Source organism: Protobothrops mucrosquamatus, unplaced genomic scaffold, assembly GCF_001527695.2.
Source record: "Protobothrops mucrosquamatus isolate PMUCROS unplaced genomic scaffold, P.Mucros_1.0 scaffold369, whole genome shotgun sequence".
NCBI lineage: Eukaryota > Metazoa > Chordata > Lepidosauria > Squamata > Viperidae > Protobothrops > Protobothrops mucrosquamatus.
The window spans coordinates 273,571-293,299 of NW_015386703.1; the positions used below are offsets into that span (position 1 = coordinate 273,571).

At 37.7% G+C, this 19,729-nt stretch overlaps 1 protein-coding gene across 4 annotated transcripts in view; it reads right to left on the minus strand.

Annotated features, from left to right (window-relative positions):
* Nucleotides 1–19,729, minus strand: part of SPAG9 (sperm associated antigen 9) — a 95,205-nt gene that overhangs the window by 55,011 nt on the left and 20,465 nt on the right. For 2 of the 4 annotated variants that reach the window (XM_015815703.1, XM_015815704.1), the window contains exons 4-8: nucleotides 18,551–18,645; nucleotides 10,859–11,012; nucleotides 3,512–3,719; nucleotides 2,770–2,869; nucleotides 1,929–2,050 (exon numbers count right to left, since the gene is read on the minus strand). In XM_015815703.1, the coding sequence (XP_015671189.1) occupies nucleotides 1,929–2,050; nucleotides 2,770–2,869; nucleotides 3,512–3,719; nucleotides 10,859–11,012; nucleotides 18,551–18,645 (679 nt within the window). Of the gene's footprint in view, nucleotides 1–1,928; nucleotides 2,051–2,769; nucleotides 2,870–3,511; nucleotides 3,720–10,858; nucleotides 11,013–17,657; nucleotides 17,863–18,550; nucleotides 18,646–19,729 lie in introns of those variants that run through there. The other 2 variants (XM_015815705.1, XM_015815706.1) reach the window with 1 other exon arrangement.

A 19,729-nucleotide genomic window follows, 5' to 3' on the forward strand; every position in this document is an offset into this window, starting at 1 on the left:
GTGGACTTGCAAGGTTATTAAAGCCTTCTGGATAAAATTATGGTGGAATTTACAGCAAGTTTTTAAAAGAAGAATTTTTTTTTGCCTCAGTTGTTTCTCCTAGGTATTACACATAATCTGGATGTAAAAGAAACGAATTTGATGTTGTATTGTTTAACTGCTGCCCGTTTGCTGATAGCTCAAAACTGGAAGAGTAAAGTTTTACCTACAATAGAGGACTGGAGAGTGAAGGTTTCGCATCTTGCTGAAATGGCAAAGATTTCGGCTTATTTGAAAGATCACTCAAATGAACAATTTTTATCAATATGGAGAAGATGGATTGTTTATATTCAAAATAAGCATAGAATGGTGGAATATAAGTTAGGTTTTTAGATAAAAAATTTTTTACATATATATATATTTCACCTACTTATGTAGAATTATGCCTTGTGGAGTTAGGGATATTAATATAAGGTTACTTTTAGTTGAATAGTATCCTGGGATTAGGTTTGGGAAGTCCGGGTGGGGGGTGGGGGGGGTTTTCAATTGTGATGTACTTGTGATGTGTTTTTTTTTTATGCTGAAAACAATAAAAAACTTTAAAAAAAAAAAAATTTCTCTTGATATTTTAAGGCATGTTAAACATTTATTTATCTTATTCCCTCCGATGCCACTCAACTCCAAATACATTGGGCATCTGACAATACACCACGCAATACAGGTAGTCCTCGACTTACAACAGTTCATTTAGTGACCGTTCAAAGTTACAACCTCACTGAAAAAAGTGACTTATGACCATTTTTCACACTTATAACTGTGTGACCATCCCCATGGTCACCTGATCAAAATTCAGACGCTTGGCAACTGACTCATATTTATGACCTTTACAGTGTCCTGGGGTCATGGGCTCACCTTTAACGACCTTCTGACAAGCAACGTCAATGGGAAGCCAGAACAACTGTGCTACTAACTTAACAACTGCAGTGATTCAATTAACAACTGTGGCAAGAACGGTCATAAATTGGACCCAAACTCACTTAAATGTCTTGCTTATAGCAACATAAATTTGGGGCTCAGTTTTGGTTGGAAGTTGAGGACTACCTGTATAAAACAATATAATAAGAAATAACAAACTACAAAAAACAATCTAGAACAAAAAAGAAAAAGGAGCAAGATAGCAAACGCAGCAGACACCCCAAACATCCCATTAACTTCTAATACTCAAAAGAGGGGCTTCGGCCACCCCCACTCAAAACGTGGGAGAACAACCAGATTTTTACAGCAATGCCCACTTCAAGGCAGTAACTGTACGAATGTCAAAAGCTCTCCTTTTTTTAAAACTTTAAAAGAGGGGGAAACATTACCTTCCCCATTAATTCCTAGATAGAAAAAGCATCTAGGAAGTTCTTTTATAGGTAAAAAGTTACAGATTTCCTAAAATAAATTCCTCCTTTCTCTTCTGCCTACTTTCCAGATTACATCCACGTAAACAAAACCAGACTGGAGGAGGTGGGAGGGAGACTGAATTGCAAGGTTGAAAAAAATGTAAAATATTAGGGTTATTCATCTAACATACATTAATAGCAACCGAAAGCATAATGATGCAATGGCAGATTTAAGAAAATCTCACCATTATGAAATAAACAAAATGGTCACCATCACTACCCACTATTTGAGCTGTAAGTTTCCCAGATGATTGGCCAAAAGATTGCTTGCTAACGGGAACCCTTTTTTAATAAATAAGTGCAGGCATAAATATGATTTTATGTTAAACATTTAAACAAATGAGAACATCAAAGAGCCATGGTAAATAGTGAATGCTTTCAACTCTATTCACTAGGCAAATTATGTATGGAAATATCTTGAGTACTTTTTTCTTAGAACTCTATCCTTGAACTATTCTGTAAATTGCTTTCACCATTTCTAAACAGTTTTAAAAAAATACTCACCCAGCAAATCTGCTCCTTCATCCACATCCCCAATCAGACCAGAACCAGCAGAAGATAGTTCTTCAAAGAGCGATTCTGTATTACGATCAAATGCTTTGTTCTCTATGCCTTTGGTAGGAGTGCTACACAATAGAATTCGAATGGTAGGTGTGAGAAGAATTAAATCTTTTTAAAAAGACTTCACTGGTCTAGATCTCAGTGTACAAATGTGCAAACTTTCTAATGTAAATTCTGCTCCACAAAAAACTATGCCACAATTAATGGTTTACTATTTAAGAAAGCTAAAGCAAAACGACACATTCAGCAATCACCCTTCCCCCTTTCCTTTCTCTGTCTTTTCCTGGTAGGATGCAGAAATATCAGGCACATTAATCAAGGCACTATTTTCTCCTCCACAACACTGATGTTCACATGGTTACAAGCTCCTCTGATTCACTTAGTTTCTTCCTGACAGTTTTGAATCCACATTGCCACCATAACAGGTTAGCCATTTTCATTTCTTTAGAGCCTCCAACCACACCCTGCAGTCTCTTCCTCCATGCTAAGCGGGTGGAAATGAGAAGCAGCGTAACAATCTGACATGTTACCCTTATGAGGAGATATTGAGCGATGGCTACTGCACATACTGTTTTGCCCTTCACGGTAGATCAAAGATTTTTGAGCCAGAGCATCAATAGAAAATCTGAGTGTCACAGAATGCCGGAACATTAGTACTGACTGAAAAGTATTGATCAAGAGATTGGTCATATGCCATAACGACCACAAAGAGCTACAAAATTCTCTTGTACTATTTCTATTTTTTCCTAAGCTCTCCAGTGACTGAAAATTGCTGGCAAAATACCTTGAACCTTTATATCCACTAAGATCTTTATCCATATCCAGCTCCGGAGTGGATTCAATGATTGCCTGAACTTCAGATTTGTCATCATTTTCATTAGATCCTTCAAAAGAAATAGGTAAATATTGTTAAAAGCAAGGAATATGAAATAGAATTAAAGGCAGCATACATAGGATCTCTCCTAATTTTATTCTCAAAATATAATCCTGTAAATTAGGTAAGAATGAGAGAGAATGACTGGCCCCCATTGACACAGTGAGCTTCATGATCAAGTAGGAATCAAAATTTAATTTTGCCTGGTCCGAGTCAAACACTTAAAATCATTACACTATACCAGCTACTGTATCAATGCACAAGATTATTAGTTTCCAAAATTAATGATCACTTCTCACAGACCATCTTTTCTAAATGTGAAAAACTTTAGTAACACATGTTGTCATATAGAAAATAATATTTTTCCAGCATAAAGATCCTTAAATGTGACAATTTAGTCTTAATCATATACTAAATCTGAGAGCAGCTGTTATTTAATCTCATAGTCTGTAAATACATTGAAGCATGCTTGTGATCAATAAGGCCACCTTCACATGACTTTCCTGCTGCTTTCTGTATGAGGAGGTCTTCCTGTAAGGAATAGAAGTAGCACTCTAAGTATTTATTAATTCTGGAACCTGTAGGCATACTATGGATTTTAAATTACTCAAACTATTAAATTACTCAAAGTGTGAATAATCTAGCAACTTACCAATAGATACATTTCTTGTTTCCTGGGCTACCTGCACTTCAATGTGCTTGTTTATGTCCAATTTCTGGTTCCATGAATCAGAATTCTTTGCAAGGCCTTCCTTGTCTTCATGCAGGGGAGACTCAGCAGACTTAAGCACATCTGAAGCAGCAGTTAAGATTGGTGTAGTAGATTTGGACCCTGCTTGGCTAACATCAGAAATTTCATCCTAAAGCATAAATAAGTTTGAAGTAATTACACATTTATGTGGCATATCCCCTAATCCGAGATTAATACTTAACTAGTTGAGGCCAGATAATTTACTGTGTTTTCTAGCTAAAAGATGCATATTTCTTTTTGCAAATGCAATTTCACTTATATTCAAGGTACCAATCTCAGTGATACAAAATACACTTTTCTCATGTTCAATAATATTTCAATACCACCATAGTAGTAGTAGACCGTAGGCTTAAGCACTTAAGTCTTTTTTAAGCCCTTTGAGGTAGTCCAGACAAGAAGCACAACTATGAGTACCAACACTATCTTTATTGTATGCTTACAATAACATAATCTTGCAAGATTTATCCTCCTTTTTACTCTCTGGAAAACTAGGAAAGATCCCTTCTAAAATGCTTCCTAGCCCCACTCCTTCTGTGGACTAAGCTTTTTTTTTTTACATGATAGTTGCCATGTCTGCAGCTCTTCTTCCTGTCTCTCAAGATCACTCCCACTTATCATTCCATTAACCCACCTAAAGTTAACCTATGTCACTTACAAAGCTTCATCCTCTTCAACAATGCTTTCCTTCAGGAGGCCTCTATCCTATTGCCAAGGAGTTCAACTCCTCATTAGCTATACACCCCTTTGTTCCTAAAAATTGTATTCAGCCGTTCAGTGACTGGCATTGCTAAAATATATTACAAAAGCGAGAAGGGAGGTGGAAATCATGGCTTTTTTAAAAAAATTGAAACAATATTTTATTAGCAATAGCAGCAGTTTGCCCCCAACAATCTGTGACCTCATTTTATCAACCTTAGAAGGATGGAAGGCTGAGTGAACCTTGAGCCGGTGCGGATTAAACTCCTGGCGGTGGGCAGAGTTAACCTGCAATGCTACATTCTTACCATCGTGCCATCACAGTTTCTATTGTACCAGTTTGCCAAAGGAAATGCACAAGAAATATATGCCCATGAAATTTCTCCTCTCTTTTGCTGTTGTTAACATCATTAGACTAATAAGTACTAGATTAATGTATACATAATTTTGAAATGTGCAGATTTAATCAGTGCATAAGTGTTTAAATAATTTAAACACTTTATATATTGCCTTATGCTACTTTAATACTGCGTCATTTAATTTACATGTCATACATTCAGACTATAAAAACAAGACACCACCAGCTACAAATGGGTAGTCATATAAAATCAATGAATGAATAAATAAAACTTTTGTGTTTTAATTAACAATATATTCCAAGCCTCATTCTTCCTCTTGGCACAATGAATATTAAACAAATTAAACTTTTTATAAGCCGCCTGAGCACATTTTGTTTGTCCATTTTAACTGACACTAGCAATTTGTATTCACAGCTAAGTGATATTTATAATTTCCTTTTATATTTCAGAATGAAAATGTACCTAAATGGCTAAGAATTCAGGTACAAGCACCTCTGAACACACGTCTCAGGCTGGGAATTTGTAATCAATAACCAGAATTTAGCAAAAATCCAACCTCAATTTTACAACTGTCAAAGTCAAGAATATCTGGCAGGTAATCTACCCCAACACTCACAGAACTACCAGTAGATCCAGATCATCCCTGATATATACATCTTGGAAGGGATCTTGGAGGTCATCGAGTCCAACCCCCTGTTCAGGCAGGAAACCCTATACCATTTCGGACAAATGGCTGTCCAGCCTCTTATTTAAAACTTCCAGTGTTGGAGCATTCACCGCTTCTGGAGGCAGGTTGTTCCACTGGTTAATTGTTCTAACTGTCAGGAAGTTTCTCCTTAGTTCTAGGTTGCTTCTCTCCTTGATTAGTTTCCATCCGTTGCTCCTTGTCCTGCCCTCAGGTGCTTTGGAGAATAGCTTGACTCCCTTTTCTTTATGGCATGCTATCATGTCCCCCCTCGTCCTTCTCTTCGTTAAACTAGACATACCCAATTCCAGCAACCGTTCCTCATATATTTTAGCTTCCAGTCCCCTAATCATCTTTGCTGCTCTTCTCTGTATTCTTTCTAGAGTCAGCATCTTTTTTACATCGTGGTGACCAAAACTGGATGCAGTATTCCAACTGTGGCCTTACCAAGGCATTGTAAAGTGTTATTAATACTTCACATGATCTTGATTCTATCCCTCTGTTAATGCAGCCCAGCACTGAGTTGGCTTTTTTGGCAACTGCAGCACACTGCTGGCTCATATTTAAGTGATTGTCCACTAGGACTCTGAGATTCCTCTCAGTTACTACTATTCAGCAAGGTACTCCCTATACTATACCTGTACATTTGGTTTTTCTTGCCTAAATGTAGAACGTTACTTTTTTCACCATTGAATTTCATTTTGTTAGATAGCGCCCAGTGTTCAAGTCTGTCCAGGCCCTCCTGTATCTTAAGCCTGTCTTCTGGAGTGTTGGCTATTCCTGCCAGCTTGGTGTCATCCGCAAATTTAAAACAGGCGTCCCCAACCCCTGGATCATGGCCCACTACCAGGCCGTGGCCTATTCCATAGCCGGACACACATGCCTGCGCAGCTCAACTTCTGTGAGTGGCGGGCCAGTGGGCAATTGCGTGTGCACACTGGCCTGCTGCTTGCACAACCTGAGCTGTGCATGTGCACGCTGGCTTGCCGCTTGCACAAGGACTATGTGCATGTGCGCACATGCCAGCCCACCAATTGCATGGGCCCATTCCCCCCTCCCCTCCCCAGTCGGGCCACCAAGCTGCAAAGGTTGGGGATCACTGCTTTAAAGCTAGAGAAGTAAATTGTCCCTTATAACTCACATTCAAATTTTGAAAAAAAGGTACTGCGTCCTGAATTATCATTCTTTAAATTTATATGCTGCTTGATTCCCAGGGACTGTGCAGTTCACAAAGCTATTTAAAGCAGGGGTCTCCAACCTTGGTAACTTTAAGACTTGTGGACTTCAACTCCCAGAATTCCTCAGCCAGCTTGGCTGGCTGAGGAATTCTGGGAGTTGAAGTTCACAAGTCTTAAAGTTGCCAAGGTTGGGGACCTCTGATTTAAAGGATGAAAATAAGACAAGAAAAACAAGAAATAAAAAAGAATAGAGATGGCAGAATAACAAACCAGGTGGAAACAAAACCTAGGTCAAAAAAAGATGTCATTCATCCTCACCAAGGGCCTGGATGAACAGCCAGATATTCAGGCTCTTTTGAAATACCAGCAGAGCAAGACCATTCAGATCTGAGCGGGGGTGAGCTCATTCAATAGGGCAGGTGCTATGATAGAGAAGGCAGACTTCTGGGGTCCTGATAGATAGCATAGTTTCACTGAAGGAATCTGGAGAGTGCCATATCTGCCATATTAAATAGGCTGGGCAGATACTGTTCAAGATAGGTAGTCCCTCAAGTAACCTGGCCCTAGGCCAAGTATCTTTCTCAAATGATTTACCTGCATTAGGTAAATGGTTGAAACAAACTATTTTATTTTAGCTCCTTATCCTTAAAGGACAGGTCACAAGTATCAGATTGGAACGGTCTGAATGAAATACTCATTTACATCCTTTCAAACATCCTACTTCTATATCCTTCTAAAAATTGTATTTCTCCTCAAGGAAAGAGACAAGAAAGGTGCAGGTGGTCCTTGTTTAATAACCATTCCTTCAGCAAGTCTTCAAACTTATGACCGTGCTGAATGGTAATTATGACAGCTCCTTGGAGTTCCAACTGTCAGAAACAAGGTCAATAGGGAAGCCAGTGGGAAGTCAGAAGTTGCAGTGAAGAAAGCTCCTCACTTAACAAAACTGGGACTGCTAGAATTGCAGTGGTTAAGAAGCATAGTCATGTGATATAATGCTTTACAACTGCATCACCTAACAATGGCAATTCTGATCCCAATTGCTGACGTTAACTGAGGACTATCTGTAACAGGAATAGTAGTATCAGTCAATAACGTTTATTCCAGACATGTCACACTCGAGGCCCGCAGGCCAAATCCGGCCTGTGATGTGTTTAGACCTGGCCCGCAAGCAGACTAGTAGGAGGAGGTGACTGAGTATGTAGCAGTGGGGGGGTAAGCTGAAGCAGCAGCAGCACCAGTGAGGCCTGGGAGAGAGTCAGCTGAAGCTACAGTGTTGCCGGGACTCTGCTGAAGTCCAAGGATCGGCACGCGCGGTTCCAGCTGATTGAGGCTTTCGGCGACCTCGTAACTCGTAACTCGAAAATTCGTAGAGTGAATCTCGTACCTTGAGATTACTCCCTTGCTTGTTAAAACACATGCGGCTCGTTAAGCGAACATGAGGTATCTCAGGGTAGGGAAGGCCATGGAGGGCCTAGTGATGGAACAGGCCCCCAAGGCCTCCCCAACCCACTAAGGATACCGCATGCTTCCCCCTCCCTTCCTGCCGCACCGGACTCACCTGGAAAAGATCCATCTCCTCTCTGCCGCAGTTCCTGCTGCCACCCAGATCTGAGGCCAGAGGACGCTTCCGCACTCTCCCCGCAGCCCGATCCGGGCTCCCAAGGCCTTTTCCAGACCACTGCTGCCCGGATCTGAGGCAGGGGAAGCGTCCCCCGGCTTCGGTTCTGTTCTCTGTTGTAGAGAACAGGGACCTAAAGTACCATTAGATCATGCGAGATCAGTAGCATGAGATCTCGCCCCACTAATCTTGCATGATCTTGCGTTACTTTAGGCCTCCATTCTCTGCGAACGCACTGAAGGCCTAGTACAGCCAAGAAAGTGAAGGATTTCGATCTTCGTAGAGTGAGTATTGAAGGCCTAGTGCCTAGGGAGACCCGGGGTGGGGGTGGAGAGGGAAGGAATAACCAGGGTGAATGTTGCAGAGCCACTGCGGTCACTCGTAAAGGCGAACGACTGCCATGGTGCTGCAATATTTGTAACTTCGGGACTTGCTCATAAGCACTAGGGGGCTCTCATCATGTAACTTTGAACAAGCATTAAGTGAATGCTCGCAACTCGGGGATTACCTGTACTGCAGTATTTTCATTTGTATCAACCTATACAAGAGGGTTGTATCCCACCCTATTTAGGTTCATTATTGCAAGCTATCAAATTCAATTTATCTTTCTACTGACATAGTTCTAATCTTTACCATTACGCAATCTCATAAAGGAGAATTTTTTTCCTACGTAGCTGTTTGTCCATTATGCTCTGCCTACTTGGGCAAGATATTCTAGGATTATCTTCTGCTCTAGCAAACACTTCCAGAAATAGTTTTAACTTTGCTGTTAAGAGTGACATTCCCAAATCCACTAACCCCTCCCCCGAAAATCCAGCAAAAATACCCTGACTTATTAAAAGAAAAAAAACTGTAGTTTTATTCAATAAATCCAGAGTGAAATAAAATTTCACTTTGTCTAAACATTTCCCAGCTTCTGTATTCTAGCCACATCATGAAAAGAATGCAAGCACTCAAATTACTGACCTTAGCAGTCAAAAAACTCCCAATAAACAGCCTGGTTACCAACAGAAACAGAACTTGCAGACCTTTGTTTGAAAGGTTACAAGAAAGTTTAGACTATTCTAATTGCAAAGTTACCATTCATTTTAAAAACTGCAACTGCTGTTCTGCTGCTGCTGCTCTTAAAGTATCAGGCTATCTGGACAAATTTAAATTAATGCTTCGGTCAAAGCTGATAAATACTATTAAGAAAAATACGATTATATTGCTCTAAGACCTTAAGTATTCAAGATATTATATTGTCTATGCACTTCTCCTTAATGCAATTTTCAGTCTCACAAGAAAGAAGGGATTACTATTCCGTATGTACAGGCAAAATTAAGCAGTTATTACAATGCTAAACTAAAGGAGTGGAAAGCAGAATTTAAACCTCATTCATCCATGAAGTTTCAAGTGACCTGTGAGCAGTTACACTTTTTCATTCTAAACTACCTCATATGGTAGCTGTTCAGAAGCTGCCCAGAGTCATCTGGAGTTGGCAGCCATAACAAATGTAATAAATCAAATTAAGTGTATGAAAAAAACAGAAGTAACAACTATACTAAAAAGTATAAAATGAAATTCTAGATGAAAGATATATATATATATATATATTATATATAATTCAACAATATGCTTATGTTGATAGATTTTGATAATTTGTCATAGGCTTTTACTATGAAGATTATGTATTGTGTTGGGGAATTTTCTCAGTTTACTTTGCAGTATTTAGAATATCAATGAATTTAAATATTTCAGATATGTCCAGACAAAGTACAAAAGATTATCCTTCACCAAAGTGTCCAGAAAAAGTGCAAAAGATTATCCTCCACCAGACAATCTAAAGTGCGTGTAATCCACATAGCAATACATTTAAATATGTAAAGAGTTAACACTACTTTTTCATTAGCTTCATTAACCCAAAACCCAACGTGCACCAAACAATGTATTAAAGTTAAAGTTGAAGCTTTAGGGTTATAATTCTGAAGTGAAAAAATATATGTACTTAATGACCAATTCATGTGAATGGATTCATATTATGGCTTTATTCAGGGCTATATTATAATAAATGCTTGCTAGGTGGATACCATACAGTTTAGAAGAAAGGGGATCAGTAAGTCCCACTAGAAAATACAGTGAGTGCCATGGCATTACTGATTTAAGGAGTAACACTCTACAAGACATTTCATTGATTGCAACAACATTTATACTTTTAGCCAGCATAAAATTAATCGTTTCAATACAATTATTGCTATAATGAGTTGTTCAAACAAGCTTTCTTTTGGATAAAAAAATATACACTTGGTTTACTGCTTTGTCCTCATGCTTTTTTTTTCAACACAAGTCTTCCCATAGATCTTTAAAAACAAAACCACAACCATGCTTGTAATCAAAATCTGAAAACAGTAAATATAAATATTAATAATTCTTAAAGATAAACAGAGTGAGCCTTACAAAGGATTCTACCCAACTGCAAGCTTGGAAAACAGTATGTCTAAAATAATTTGAAAATGTTGTCTTCCCATATTTCCAAGTGCAGATATCAGCTTTTCAGTAAACCATACATTAGAAGAAAAAGGAACTTACCTTTAACTCACCTGGAATGAGTTTCAAAAATTTGTGCACTACGAAAAGACAATTGGAAGTTTAGCTTTTATTCATACACATACATCCTGAGGAACAAATTAATAATTTTTTTCGCTGTGAAAATTAAAACAGCTCCTTTACCTTGAGGCTGGTGCGGGAACGAGGCTGACTTAGTTCACGGAACTTCCAACTATCTGATCCAGGAGTTTCCACTGATCCTCTCTGAGTATCAGGAGTAAGAAGTGCATCTCCTGGAGGGAGCGGAAAGATGCCCAATGATATAGGAGGCTCCTTTCTGTAGATAAAGGGGACAATATCATATGTTATTATTTCTTACACATTCTCGATTTTTGAAACTTAAAATGTTAAAATCATGTTTACCATTTTAAACCGATTCACGATAAATACTCTCTCACGCTGCTTTACATGTAGGCAGTAGACCAGGGGTGTCAAACTGCCAGCCCGCGGGCCAGATGTGTCACGCGGAAGCCGCGCCCACCCCATTGCCGGCAATGGCAAAACTGTCCCGATACGTTGTGCGACGTCACGTGACGTCGCGAGTTTGATATGTCTGCAGTAGACAATGTACATATTAATTCATTTAAGGCCATGTTACAAACATACTTTCCTGAAATAAAGCTAATATCAACATCTCATTAGAAAATCTTGGTTTATCTTAAGATTATGCATACATTTCTGAGCAGGAAAGCATCATAGCAACTATATATTACAAATGTACAGAAACAAATGAAATAGGCATCAAGTTTGGAAAAAGGCAACCAATGGTAAAGGGTTAGAATTTAAAACTAATTATCAAGTAACTGTGATTTCAAACAGCTTTTGTTAAGGAAACACAGACTAAAAACTTCCAGAAAAGCTAAACTTCCCCCCAAATTGAATAAAGGAAATATATCATGGAATAAACTGCATGTAAGTATGCAGTTCATTTCACTTTGCTTTTAAACCAATACTTTCCCAAAATATTCAATCAAAGGAGATTTTTCTGCCTAAAGGAAGATCACTGCATTTCATCTCTTAAATATGGATATTTGATTTTCACCTGACGAAAATTAAAGTAGAATGCTTAATATTTATCAGATAAATAATATTTATTTATGCATATATTTATATTTTTTCTTGATGTTTTTAATAAAGCTAGGCCAAAGCTGAATGATATAGGACTTTTCAACACTGAAATAAAGAGAAAAATAAATTTATACTATACAAAAGTTTCTAAATTCCCATCCTTAACCTCATATTAAATGCTTGAAAAAACATATTACCCTGCAATATTGTAAAGATACTTTCTGGGAAAAGAAGCCACACAAACAGTTAGGCCAAGAGATGTAAGGGCTAGTTACAACAACAAAAATAATATTCTAATTGTAAATTTAAATGGTTTACAAATCAGGTTTCTTAGTTTGTAAAGTAACATCAGAGGAACCTGATTTTAATTCAAGGTATTCCTGCCTATTTAAATTAATGTTTTGAATGGGAATTAGAGCTTGTTAAAGATAATACAGGTTATCTTTCCTTTGGAGAAACTGCCAACTTATTAAGTATCATTTGGGACTAGAGAATAAAAGGATCCTTGTTTCCATATGGAATAATAATTAATTTAAAACCTTGGCTGCCACACAAACACATTCACGATTTCAGAGAATGTTTAACAAATATTGACTACAGTCAAACCAGCACAATCATTTGACTATTCAATTGATTAGTATGCTGGTCCTACACATCCATTCACCAGACTTGCTCTGTACTCTATAAAGCTTTCATTCACACTGTATCACCAGCCAACTTTCCCACAGAAAAGATGGCTCCAAGTGGAACAAAATCAAGAAACACTGCTTTAACTACCGTGAGGTTTTTACAGCATTTTAGACTAGTGTTCCTGGGTAGGACATCTATAGCTGCAGGCAGCCATCTCCATTGCTATTACTGCAAGGTCTAGGACTAGGTCATACTACAGGGTTTTGCCCCAAAGATAATAACTCCTCCCCCTGCAGTATTTGGTTATCCTAATGAAATACCATTTGCACATGGCTAAAATGAAAAAGCAAGATGGGCTGACATGTGGCCAGGCGTAGTGCAGGAGGAAAAGATAGTTACATATCAGCAATGAATCGTTTATGCCACAAGCAATAGAAGACGGAACAGAAAAAAATCTCTTTGGTTCAACAAATCAACACAGTGTAAAATACCAGGTCAGGCAGTTAAATAAAAAGAGTAAATGAGGAACTATAAACTACAATCAGCCAACATCTTCACTACGGGTTATGTGCCAAGTGTACATCAGATCATATGTGCTGGCTTCCTCTCAGTGCCCTGATTAGCTTGACAGCATCCAATGGAGGCTTGTATATAATTCTGTTCTGCCATTGATTTCCACTCACCACCAAACTGAAAAATACGCTAAAAACAAGCCATGCTATTGTTTTTTTCTGACTAGTCACCAGCACATTATACACCAATCTGAAAACAATTTCTAACAAAGTAGCAGCAGTTCTCAGCATAGTATGCAAAATAGGCAATTACAAAAGCTGTAGTAAGCGTGGTCTCTATCATATACCTATCTAAAAATGTTAACATTGTCCTGAAACAAATAAAGAAGGTGCTCATGCAGGAACAAAAATGGCAATCATTATAGAGCCATATGAATTTCTTGAATAACTCATAATAACGACATGGACAATATTCATATAACTTAGAACTTCTATATGTAAACAAAAGGAGGTCCTTGCTTACGGTGATCCTCTTTTAAAGTATGCCTCACCTAAGGGGTTTCACTGGAGTTCATTGAGCAAAGTCTGGGAAGTCATTCCGCTCATTGGTCTGTTGCTACTGCTCACTCTGATCTTGTTCATTGCTCGTGATTTATGCCTTCGCTAATTGATGTGGTCATAAAGTGCAACATCAGGTGACCAAATTGTTTGGTAAAGGCAATCTGTCATAACCCCAAGATCTGCAGGTCATTAAGTGGAAAGAGTCCCAGATAAGCAGTGTAGGGGTGCCGCAAGCTTGCGTGAGAGAGAGCACAGGCAGGCTGGGAAAGAGGGGGCTGGTGGGTGCAAGCAAGCAAGAGAGAAGGTGGGGGGTGCAGTGCAGGCAAGCAAAGAAATGTTGGGAGGGGTGATTTGTGACTTTCCCTGCTGGCTTCCCCATTGATTCTGCCCGTGGGAAACCAGCAGAGAAGGCTGACAACAGCCATCACCCAACTGTGGGATGCTGCAATGACTGGAACTTTGAGAATTGGTCATAAGCCCCTTTGTTTAGGGTCATCATACCTTCAAACAGTCACTGAACAAAGAGTTGGAACTCAAGGAGTACGTGTATTGTCTTCATTTTTTTAATATTTTGTTTTTAATATTAGTCCTTTTTTAAACACTGTGAGGAATCATAATAAGCTTTTGATTGGAAGAGTAAATGTTTGTGGGTGACTCTAAATTTTACTTACATTAAACTCAGAAATCAGATAAAATTATGCTTTGCTTTAAGAATGAATGTTTTATCAATTTAAAAGACCTCAGATTAGTAGCAAAGGGTATAAAAATCTGAAGGAACTGGAAGAATTTCCACTTCTGTCCTGAACAGAATTCAAATTATTGCCTGTGCTATTTTCCTTTTTGTAGACATGTTATGAATGTACAAATAATGCAAATACAAATAGATACACAAGCATCAGAACTATATTAAATATAATGCTTAAAAAATGTATGGCATCCAGACTTCTTTTTTGTGTGTGTGCCATCCAGACCTGATTAAAACAACATAATTCAGTTAAATGTTGGCAAATCACACACATATTATGGCTATACAGGAGTTCCAATTCAATTCCAAAAATTGTTTGGGAGCACTCGGGGGCATAAATGTATCCCTTGCTTAGAACTCTTTAAAGTAACTGCATCTTCACATGATACCAGGCGATAGTTTCAGAAGGAAGTTGTACAATCCCAGGAAAACTCAGTTGCTTTAAAAAACTGCAGAAAATGCTATTTCTATGCTGATGCACATTCCAAAACACCTTTCTGAATACAAAGTATAGCAGAATCTTAATATATCTAGTATCTCTCTTATTCGTCAAAACACAACTTCACTGCATTTGATTAAATGCATTTGATAAAAACAGCCCATGAAACAAAAATATTCATACATGCAATCGTCTATTTTCCATCTGATTTCTGTACAGTATTTTCTAATAGTACCTATCTCTGAAACCACTCATTTCACAATAAAAGCCAAGAGAATGCACTGATTTATTTGAGTTTGTATATTATTAAATACCCGACTGTAATTGCTTATCAGGCATCATACAACAATTACTAAAATCTATTTGAATACACACACATACACAGTTCACCATCAGCAACAACGCACATGGCGTGGCTACTACATGAGCTATCCAGGTCTTCCATATAACTTTAATATAGGCAGATTCCCAGTCTGTAATTAAGCTCTATTATGTATCATGTGAAAAGTGTGTGAAAAGATATTTCAGGTATCTATACACATTACGCAAAGCCATGGCATGTTTAAATCATCTTTACTGAATAACATTCACACATTGTAACAAACGATAACATGAGGCATTTATATCTATTAAGTCATTTTACAAGGTTTAATACTAGAACAATGAAAAACACACTTCATGTAGCATCTCAGTGTGAACAAAACACTTCCCAAACCCAAGGCAGCTGCATCGTCTGAAGGCCAATCTAGCAATTTTGAGCACTTTCCCGGGTTTTCCATCCTGCTCAGTCTGTCATCTAAACAAAGCCGCTGAATGCAGAAAATGCACAAAAAACAACCTAAGCCACAATTCTTCAAGGAGAACTTCACTTGTACAAATATACTTTGTTCAGCGTGTCTTTGAATGCTTTGCACAGCTCTAATTCAATCTTCTCACTTGGACTCTTTTGAATTCCACTGCTTCATTTAGCATTCTCCTCTAGCTTCAAAGTTTCCACTTGATCTTGAAATATGTCTTGTCAATGGAAAGGATGTGACCACTCTTTTATAAGACTGATCTTGTAAGTAATCTGTTTTTAACAGGATATATGAAGATGCTTCTATATTCTAGTGTAATGGTACCAAGTATTTTTAAAAAATATATTTTCACTTATCATTTCTATTGGCCAACTCTGAATATTTTACATTCTGCCGAGAAACAAGTAAGGAAGCGACCACTAATGGGGTCTGTTTAATTTCAAATTTATTATTTTTTTGTTAAATTTATTTGCCACCCATCTGGCCATGGGGCTACTCTGGGTGGCTTACAACATGAAATGGGGAAAAAAATGACTTTAAAAAAAAGTTAATTTGATTCATCAAATATGAGTAGGAATGGGGTAAGTGCAAATGCAATATAAGCCATGGAAAGATGCTACCAGAATGAGTTCTATACATGTGTGCTTAAATCCACCATTGTGCTCCATTTATATTAGCTCCACTGTAAAGGGGTGAGGGGAAGTCCTACCCATCTACTTTATATGTTCAGCTATAATATGAATGAAAGAACATTCAGGTCCTTTATTCATTGTGTGAATATCACATCTGAAAACTCACAATCAATTCTTCACAATTGGTCAGATTCCTTACTGGCTTGCAAAACTAAATAAAAAGCGACCCTTAGCTACTGAAAACATGAATACGAATACTTGCAGCCTTCTGCAGGCTTCTACAAAATACACGCCTACAATTTAAGACCCCAGTTAATGCATAAACTTCATTTTGCATCCAAAAGTTTATATATCTATATAGATATAGATACCATTTAAAGCATTGTAGAAGTTTATATATTAAGCAGCTTTTTGGAAACATTTTTGACAAAGCAAAAAGATCCATCTGTAATAAAATTAAATGCCTTCATTTCGTATTCTTCAGACTTTCTATGGTCTTTTACTTTTAAATATTAAATCTCCTTAGACTGGATTACCAGAATCTCCTGATTATGTTAAGACTTCTCTCTCCCTTGGTATATTCCAGGGAAATATGAAAATCCTAATACCCCACAGGAGTTTGTAGAAGTTCCTATGAGACAAAGCAATTCGATAAAATACATTGATCCACTTACATTAACGTTCCTGTAAAAGCCATGTATGCAGCTTCCTGTACTTTTATGTAACAGCAGAGTTCAAATTGGAAAGAACTGGGTCAATGGACTCCACCAAATATGCATTGTAAAGGTAACATTTCATTAGGGAAAGGTTCCAGATAGAAACAATTTTTATTAAATTGTGGATACTGGACTGTGACATTTGATTTTGATTTGCTAGCTATACCTTAATATGCATGCAGTTATGCATGCAATCAATGTAGATATTTGTTTTTTTTTAAAAATAGAAGTTTTCAAACAGCAATATGGAACAATGTTGCTATAAAAGTAGTTTGATAAGTCCAGATAAATAGTCTGCAACTCAGTACTCTGGGGTGAAAAAACATATTACTAGATACGGGTTTAAAAAGTATACATTTATATCCTATTTTTCACATTATAATACTCCTAAATGCATGCAACAATCTATTTAGAGAAATAGAAAGCAATTATGCAATTTGAATAATTTGTGTTGGAAGAATTAATCCCAGGCAGATTATACATGATTCTTGGGAGCAAAACACCAACTGAATAAACGAAAAGCTGTTACAGAAAGCTTTTTGAAGTTGCTAATTTCATAAAAGATTTTCTCAAGAAGCAACTGATTTTGCAATCTCAAACAAAGCACATCAAAAAACCTTGTCCCATCTTTACAATAATAAATTGTACATTTTACCTAGTCTACAAAATATCAAACTGAGATTTGAAAATGGCACTTCAAATCAGCATCACCCCACCATTTCCCACTTTCTACTCCTATTCAAGAGAGGAGAAATAACATGGTAGGCTAAGAACAAAGAATATTTTTTTTTTAAAAAAGCAAAGGTTCCGGGGTCAGAATACCTGAGAATCCTTGGTAAATTCTGCGTCAGAGCTGGCACACCAGTGGATATAGAAAAGTGCACAAGCAGCAAAACGGAAAGAGACACTAAAATAGCTGAATTAATGACCACCGCCCCGCCAACGAAGCCAAACACAAATAGCAGCATGCATCCAGGACTCATGGCGCTGCGCTGGCATGGTGAAATGCAAGAACCGAGGCTACGCAGGGGACAAGGGAGTATCTTTGTAGTAAAAGTCTGTCACTGAGCTGCTGCCACAGAAACAATGCCATCGACAGCAGCTTTCCACTATCTTCTGCAGCAGCTCCAAAGCAAAATGACATCACCTCGCTCTCCTCCCCCACCTACAAAGGAAAAAGGAATCCGAGCGGCTTCTCTTTTCTTCAGCATCTATGCAGCAAGCAACCTAAGGATACAAGCAAGCTCGTTGGCAGTTTCCTCCACCACCCCCTACGCTGATCCTTTGCAGCCTGGCTCCACTTGATTGGATGGGAAGCTCAGGCATCTCCATAATGTAGACAAAGCTTTAGTTGGAGATCTCCTTTCATGAAAATGTGCACAATGGTATAAAAAGGGGAAATGAGATTCAATTATTTCACACCCCTTAACTGCATATCCTTTTGTTGTTTTTCATCCCTGTTGGAGAAGGGAAAGAAAAATCCTGCTACATAAAATCTATATAAGAATATGTTTAAACCTAAATCAGGATTAACCAGGCAATTTTTCCCATTAAAATAATGTTCATTCCTCCTGAAACATTTCTACAGTCTTTCTTATAATCCAGCAAAAATGTAATTGTGACTCTCTAATCATTGTTTAAGTTTTTTTAAAAAAAACAAAGCCTTAAACCAAAACTGAATGGGTTTCACTCAGACAAAATTCAATGAAGCTTACCTAATTCTACTGTGCATGATGGGCTCTGGCTGTTCCCCTCCTGTCAACTGATGAAATTTTGCTCTTTCCAAGTGTTCCATGTAATTGTGAATCATCTGTTGTTAAAAAGGAGGGAATAAAAGATTTTAAACTGTTTCATACCTATTTGTTTTGTAATTATTTCCTTTCAATCCACTGTCAAGAAACTACTATCAGATGTATGTTTTAGGTATTTCAGACAATATAAAACATCCCATGTATCAAAAACTATCATCATAATACGTTGTTTTGTTCCAAAGTTATTTTCCCCTTCCAATGTACAACTTTACTTTCATTTATCTTTACATTAATACAAGCGGTCTTTTTTTTTCCACCTCCACACTTTTATAAAATTATGCAATTTCAGCAACATGAGACAAATATACACTTTGTCACCCAAGTGCAAACCAAGAGAACCAGTAGAAGCCCCATCGGTGATCAAGTGGAAGAGATACCTTAGTAAACTGAGAAAACTTCACATACTGTACATTTGGGGAAGGATGGGTGGTTGGAGAAGGTTACACTGGTGCCCACTTCTGATGTAATGAGAAACCATGATTCCTCCCTATGTGAATGGGCTGTGGAAGATTCTGTGAGGAAATAAGAAGTTTCCGCATCTTCTTTTAACTACAGAAGAATTACCTGTAAACAATTAAATTTGGGGAACTGAAAACAAGTCTTAACAAACAGATGTTTCAGATCCAACTTTTTCAGAAACCATAATTAAACAAGTAACATGACTTTTAAACCCCACAGGAGACATGCTTCCCTTTGTCGTGAGAAAGAATGGGGGAGCATAATGGCTTCTCATTACATCTGAACTGAGCCAAGAGAAGTTGACACTGTTCTTCACTTAGCACATTTAATACCCCCGCCTTGTTTTAAGATTACATTATATTTTCAAAAGATTGGCAACTAAGAGCTTTGAATGAGCGCACATACTCAAAACAATGTATCTGATAGGATATGAATTTTTAATATATTGTATCAGCATGCCATTTATACTACAATGAGGGACAGAAGGATATTGCTCTCACACCCTGTTGGTTTTTCCATTGTTGAAAATGAGATGTTGGTGTCTCTTGGTCTGGACTAGGTGAAGACTCTTGGTTCAATTATTCTGTAGACTACAGCTGACTAAGGCTTTATTGCATTGTATCT